The sequence below is a fragment of the Crassostrea angulata genome, chromosome 3 (genome assembly GCF_025612915.1).
Source record: "Crassostrea angulata isolate pt1a10 chromosome 3, ASM2561291v2, whole genome shotgun sequence".
Classification (NCBI taxonomy): Eukaryota; Metazoa; Mollusca; class Bivalvia; order Ostreida; family Ostreidae; genus Magallana; species Magallana angulata.
The window spans coordinates 20,833,464-20,841,177 of NC_069113.1; the positions used below are offsets into that span (position 1 = coordinate 20,833,464).

At 31.1% G+C, this 7,714-nt stretch overlaps 1 protein-coding gene across 1 annotated transcript; it reads right to left on the reverse strand.

The window, feature by feature from the left end:
• Nucleotides 1–3,036: 3,036 nt before the first annotated feature.
• Nucleotides 3,037–7,649, reverse strand: LOC128175806 (uncharacterized). Its single transcript, XM_052841648.1, has 3 exons — nt 5,299–7,649; nt 3,534–4,936; nt 3,037–3,144 (listed from the first exon to the last, which is right to left on the reverse strand). The coding sequence occupies exons 1-3, from the start codon at nt 5,381–5,383 to the stop codon at nt 3,037–3,039; spliced, it is 1,596 nt and encodes a 531-aa protein (XP_052697608.1). The 5' UTR covers nt 5,384–7,649.
• Nucleotides 7,650–7,714: the final 65 nt, after the last annotated feature.

Consider the following 7,714-nt stretch of genomic DNA (forward strand, 5'->3'; position numbering starts at 1 on the left):
CTTATTCCAAGACAAATTGTCTTTTCATAGAATATTAGTGAAAGTTAAACCCTATAAATTAATTAGAAAATTTGTTGAGCCTTTGAACTGTATTTTATGATACATGTACCTAATTGATTTACCGGTACACATTGAAAGGAATTTATAATGGTATTTTGAAGCTATTACATTGTACTTTAACGATGTTATATAGACAACAAGAAAAGAAAGGATTAATTTGGAAAATTGCATACTATATAGGATCGGAACCCTGGAAATGATATAGATGTTCAACATATAATTATATCAATAATATTTCACTAAATTCAAACTTATTGAAATCCCAAAGCAAAATCTTCTTTTTTCTTCATATATAGGAAGTAGAAATGAATTATGGGTAACCAAGTGATTACCAAGTGGTTAACTCAGTTAACACGTGTTATTCTATGAAAAGACAATTTGTCTTGGAATAAGAAAGCTTATGCAATTTTGAGAAAAAGTATACCGCATATTGCCAATTTCATTGAGGTTTGAGAAATATATATGGTCATTTAAGTGAACCCACCATTTCCACTTTCCACTTCACTGTGCACAGTGTTAGCTAACCAATGCGTTAAATTGCTTTTGATCGACAGAATTTAACCACTGCGTTAGCTAATCACTTGATTAGGATTTAACATGTCGTTATCCTTAACACAGTGTTAAATTTAACCACCTTTCGAAAAACCGGGCCCAGATCAACAATTACCAGTGTAATTGTGATTCAGGATACTATGGAAGGCAATGTTCAAACTGTAAGTTTCAGAACATTCTTTTGATAAACAACGCCTAATCTCATTTTTAACGTCTTAGTCACCAGACTTCATTTTTAGATTAAGTTATGTTTCAAAATAGATTTTTTATTCGTCGTGGAGCCATTTGTAAACTAAAAATGATTTTTTAATTGGCAAAACACCCTTCATTTTTCATATACACAAGCATGTTCTTCTCGTTTTTTTTTCAATTGTTAAATGTATCATAACTGTTGTGTCACAAAGATCAAACTTTCATGATGAAATCATGAAAAATAAAATCCTCAAATTAACAACATTCAATAATGATTTTAGTTTGCTATAATACCCCCCCCCCATTTTTTTTTTATATTTACAGTAAATATTAGATGCGCTTAGATATACCTATTGCTATGAATAAATACAAATCAAGCAGAAAAAAAATCTGTTAATAAAAAATAATACACTTCGGAATTCAATGATGAGAAAACAAATTCTAGTTTTGAACAATAAAATCCCTTATCATTAAATATTCATTTAACAAAAAAATTCAAAAACTTGTTTTGAGGATAGTTATGTTCATATTCATTTTCAGTTGAAGTATCATATTTAGCACCTCTGTTTGTGGGATTATCGTTATTGCCCCTTGCAGTTTTGATCGTATTGTTATGGAGGAAATTTTAAAGGTTTGCTTAACTTCCTATATCAAAACATTTTTTGTATTCAAACACTGTGCTAATTAACATTCTCTAATAATCCTTAATGTTGTTTTTTTCTAGAATACGCGTTTTTTTTAACATTGTTGTTTTCAATTTATAGAGAGGAAGAAAAAGACGATTCCTTTGAAATATTTCCTTTCAAAGACGCAACACTTGGACCAAGTAAGACTGCATTTCGAAATCAGTCACCGAAAAAGTTTTCATTCTCAAACGTTTTTGATATCTTTAAGCAGCTATGGAAAAGAACTTTCTTCAGAATTGCTCCCGCATTAGATAAACTACAAAGTGGATATACATACATTTCTAAAAAAATCAAATTAGCAGACAACTTGCAAAGGTTTCATAACTATCTATCAATTAAGATAAAGTCATTCACTAACCGGATTTCAAAAATATTTCCACAAATGCAAAGCATGGAATGATAACATACATGTATTATATGTTAATTTGAAGTCGCTACAAGCGTTATTTAAGTTTATCTTGTTTCAGTGTTGATTTCTATAGAAAAACAGTGGACTTATTATATCTAATTTTTTAGTAACAATTGTCACTCACATCAATTTGCTTATTCCTTTTGTTAATTTATTTATGTTTTTCTGTTGATTTGTGTACTCCTGTCTTGTTATAAATCGTTCTTAAAATACTTGCTCTTTTATGTTTTATTTCAAAATTGAAGGATTACTGTGGAATCATTTAAATTCGCTGGGGCCAATTTTCGTGGATTGTAAATTTTTTGTTCATTCGCGGGGATGTAATTTTGTGTATGCGTCGGTTACTGTTTCAGTAACAAAGATAACTCTTTCTAAAATTGTTTTCGTTGACGATTTAAATTCGTGGGGGAGGGCTACCCACTAATAACTAACAAATTGTGCCACCACGAATTCTAATGATTCCACAGTAGTTGCAACATAATGAATATTCTAACAAGGTACTACAGTAATTACGACCAATTTTTTATGAACCTTACGTATTGCCAATCTGTTTGGGCATTGTTTTTGGCCATGCAACATTTGTTGCTTTTAGAAGCAGGTATTCTAAATACATTCTCGTAGCTACATTTACATTTTGTAAAGTACCCAAAAGGGTAAAATGAGAGAAATAGGTACTCTTTTACGAAAATAAAATAACGCTTACCAGGCTCTATATGTGTCCAGTTTTGTATTTTCAGAATCAATAATTGAAAAAAATTAAAATTAGCAAATCTGATTTGGGATTGCATGAAAGCGTAGTGCCCCGAGATCCATGCTACGCGGTTTCTCCTTTTTTTTTATACAACAAAGGAAGAAAATAAGCTGAGCTCACTCTTAACTTGGCTGCCTAATACAATCTTCAAGAAATCTCTCTCGTGTTTTAAAACACTAACATATTGTATGTTCTTAATACCAGTAATTATTCATTAAGCAGAAAAGTATAATATGCTGTATGGTTTATCGCGGGTTCTAAAAACATATATCATAACTTGATTATAATTTTAATTTATAATATAATTATGATTATATTTTATTTTATAATGAAAAGGATAAGGAAGGCATTAATTTTGTTTTTATATATATTTGGATTTTATTCATCTACAGTTTAAACAATAACAGCGACAATATAGAAAATTCATACAGAATTAAACAACATTCAATTCTGTCGATGTATAATGATGTGTATATCAATTTAGTTTTTTCAAGGCAATTTCAATTAATTTTTTAGTATTTTGTACGAAGATACTGTCCTTTAAATGCAAAGACAACTCTTTGTAAGATTCCAGCAATTTCCAATACATCATAATGCTCTCCGATCTTTTATGCAAATCGGTATAGATTAGGAATAATAAAAAATATGCATATGATTTATCATTCACTACAAACTCATGAATGTTACAGTTTTCAACAAGATATCTTAAATCTTCCGGAAAGAGATGACTCGTTTTATGCATGTCTACCATTGACTTGAAGTAATGCCACCCAAACAGAGTAGAATAATCACAATGTTCTTTTGTACATTTTGCCACAAGGGAGTCGTTATAGACAATCTTTATTAGAGGACTAATTGTTATATTGTCAATTTCACTACGAAGCAATTTTATGCATTGCTTATACTTTCTTTGACGGTACCACAGTGTCGCCAAGTCGATCAAACCAAGAACATTGGCGCGTTGAGCAAACATGAGTGCCACTTCTGCTGATAATAAATATAACTTGTACCCTGTCAGAGCGAATTCATCATACATTATTATTCCTATTCTTCTCATAAGCAGTAACCCTATGTACTTAAGAATAGCTATCCTCAGCTCGTCATCCTCTAGTTGTAAAGCATGAATGATCTTTAGAATTGAATGCACGCATTCCCGATACGTAGTCTGATAACCCCTTACCACATTAAGTGCTGAACATAATGAATAAAAAATGCGAAGCTCATGAGATTCGGATAGTAAAACTAACTTATCTCTGTGAATATAACTACATACAGTGAAAATATATAATGAATTTTCACAAAGAAACATTTCAAGAAGACGTTGTAGTACTTTACACTTTTTTAAGAGGTTATTTTCTGGTATGAAATAATTTGGACAAGATCCTCTAATAAGGAATGATACAAGTCGAGTTAAACAGATCCGTATACAGTAAAAAATGTTTTGTGGAATCCAGAAATCTTGATGCACATCTTCAAGAACATGAAAAAGAACAGTTTTTAAATGGTAGGATGAAAGTGTGTCGTGAGTTTCAGTGTATATGTCAATAAATGAATGTAAAATAATTTTCATTAATCCGTAACAACAGAACTGAACATGGTTCAATGAATGAACAATTTTTTGTTCAAGAACTGAAAACGAGATTAACCATTGATGTCCATCTTCGTCTCCTTTTTCTGGACCTTTGGGAACACAATGCATGACGGTTATTTCTTCGACAATAATTCTCGACTTCACATCGTTCCAAAACTTTTTTTGAAAGGTTTTCAAAAAGCTAACACATGAATCTGGATGTATTGGAAAAGCATAACAGCGGTCGAATTCACCTGGATATTTTGTTGACAAACAGGGTCCACGACTGGTAAAATCAAAGTTTTTGTTAAAATTGTTCCGCAGCCGTGATTGTAAATACTCAACTCTAGATAGATAAAAATCTTGCAAACATCCTTCATTGTTATTGATATTTATAAGAAGTTTACAGAATCCTGTTTGACACCCAGTTCTCTTTGCCGTAAACATACATTTATAATGAAATGTTTCCATGCTGATTGTTTGGCCCACTAGGGATTGCATGATGTCAATGTCACTCCATGGAAACAAAAATCCCTCACCTTTACTACCGGACATATAATCACATGTTTTTGTATCGTCGCATAATGCGTATGTGTAAATGTCGTTGACATCTCTTCTAATTTGCACATCCTCCTCAGTACCAATGAGTACCAGTAACTGACTCCAAAACTGTTTAGGTGTTTCGCAGTGGATGTTGAATTTCTTGGTAAAGTGCTCTAAATAACAATACATTGTCGAGAATGTTGTCATTTTAGTGTACATGGGTAACTTATAACGAGAAACTGGGCTCAAAATTAACTGTTATGAAATTCGAAAACAAGTGTCTTGCCTTACATAGGAACAGTAATACACAGATAGTAAATTAAATTTATAGATCACGTCAACACGAGTACAATCACAAGATTTCATTTTCAAAATAAAAATACATGTATTGTTATAAATACTCTAGGATTATGAAATAGGGTCTTTAAAAAGGGAAAATAAGATACTGCATATTTTCAAATGAATTTAGATAAAGATACTAGTATAACTGATATATATATATATATATATATATATAATAATAATACTAAAATACCTTTTGGCATTTTTCCCTTTTTGAAAATAATCTGAGCGAGTTTGAACATTTCGCAAAACATTTCGTTTACATCGTCCATATCCATACTTTTAGACCCCAGAGTTTGATATTAAGCTGACGATCCACTAAAACGGTCTTTTAAAAGGACCTTTTCATGTCTTTATATAATATATCTCGATCTCATAAGACATCGATTAATCGTTATACTTCAAGTACGAAACAGAACCAAGGTTCCTAGTCTGTAAAGAATATCGAATGAAAATATTGATTACATTTATTTGATGGCACATCTACTTCTACTTGGGGGTCTGTAGCTTCCTGTCTGGGAAAAAACTGGATTGACGACTTGGGAACTACAGAGTTTTCTCATAGTAAAAAAAACCCTGTAATTTACGGCGCACAAACAGATGCGCTGGTTTTGGACTGATCAACTTTAATTAAACACAAATTCTAGATCTGTAGGGAAAAAGTACCATTAAATTCTTTATGCATTTTGTTACATATATTATCACCTTTCATTTTGTTTACATCAAATCCGTATAAATAGCTTTGCCAGAATGACAAACTGTCTTCAATAGAATTTAGAGACCTAGCAAATCAATAATTTTAACAGTTTAAGTTTGAATCAGCTTTGGTAAGGAAGGGTTCTGCAAGAGACAATTTGACTCTCAAAAGAAGATAACTACTAAGTTTTATGGCCAGCATGGAGGAAAAAATTAAGTGTTATAAGTTTTATATGGTGATGGCCACATTTCACAATGCTGAGAGGACTATGTGCGATATTATGCATTTCTCATCCCCAAAATTAAAATTTTATAAAGAGCATTAAAAATAAGACAAGAGAGAGTTGAAATCATATCGAGAGTGTGTAAAAGATTGTCACCACAGTAACGTCACAATGTAGAAAGTTTTGAAGCAAACTATTGGTGTTTTTTGACTGGAAAACATCAAGCGGATGGTTGCTCAAGTACCATTTTAAAGATGATAAACAAAAGCTATGTAAAATTCGTATTCAAGCAGACCTAAGCTCTATACATCCAAATGCAAATTATAAAGAAAAGGGAATTTTTTCTTTTGTTTGCAAAATTGCAGGATGTAGCTCATTAAGTGACGACATAAACTGACAGCTATTAGACAGTGATGGCAAATATGAAAATGAAAGTGAAGGGATTCTCTGTAGAATGTGTTTTTGACAATTTGATTTTATACGATAATAATTAAAAAATTGGTTAAGATAAAGGGCAGATATTTGACAAAATCAAATATAGTCCTTTGAATTTCATTCGCTTTCTTGTCATAAAATTGTTTCGGAAGGTAACTAAAGTTGACAATCAAAAATGGATTCGAAAAACATGACCTCTTTCAGTGTAACGTGCATACTAGATATCTGAAGAGTGTAACATATTATCGAAAAAATAAAAAAAAGTCTGATAAAAAAAGATCGGTAACTTTTCCTAGATCTATTATTTCCAAAAAAACTTAATCATGAAGCCATAACTTTATAAATGCATGCTAATCGTTTAAGACAGGAAAACTAGTTTATTTTAGATACAACATCTATAGTTCCCATTTATGCTTGCCAATGAAAAAATAAATAAGCAAACAGTATAAATTATTAGATTCATTTTTCAACACGAACAACCAAGACAGTACACATAGACCCATTTCCTTAACTCATATAAAATTATGGCATAATGTTTTCGTCAACGCCTTGTAAGATTAAACGTAAAATTAATCTTCAAACATTCTCTAAACTTTCCGTAAAATTCATAGATAATTTTATAGCTTGTGCAACCACTGGAAATCCTTATGCGGAGGCTAAAAATGAATAATTTAATTCTGGTTGTAACGCGTTTAGTTAAATTTGTATAACCTGGTTTGCACGTCACAAGACACGCTACAATGCACCACCGTCAAAAACGTACAAATCCGCTTGGCGTTACGTTTAAATTTTGAACAGATTAATATCATTTTTAAAAGTAAAACGGACTCAATTTGTACAGCAAAAACATGAAACTTAAAACGTAAACACACACGTTCGCTTGATAGCATAGATGTTCAATTTACACATTATAGGAAAATTTTCTTGTGTACATGAATTGTGTACATGAATTATGATTGCCTAATATAATTGCGACTGTTTACATGTGTTTGGGATATAACTACATATCGATTGTTTTTCTACATGATATAACTTAAACTATCGTGCTTTGGAAATGTGTTTCATTCAGGATGTCGATCATTGTAATTTCTAGTCAAGCACAGATGATTATCTCTGTAAAATGTTTCAAAAATAAGAAAATAGTAATGATATTTAGAGAATGATAGAATACAAAACAATATGAAACGAATATGTAGTCTATAAATAACAATCTATCCAAAACTATCCAACATTGTTATGGTATTATAACATTCT

Excerpts from the sequence above, each read along its gene's own strand:
- LOC128175806 (XM_052841648.1), bottom strand. The coding sequence starts at position 5,383 with ATGGATATGGACGATGTAAACGAAATGTTTTGCGAAATGTTCAAACTC. Across the intron at positions 4,937-5,298 it reads AAAGGGAAAAATGCCAAAAG|AGCACTTTACCAAGAAATTC; the intron begins GTATTTTAGTAT and ends ATTGTTATTTAG. Across the intron at positions 3,145-3,533 it reads ATAAGCAATGCATAAAATTG|CTTGAAAAAACTAAATTGAT; the intron begins CTTCGTAGTGAA and ends AATTGAAATTGC.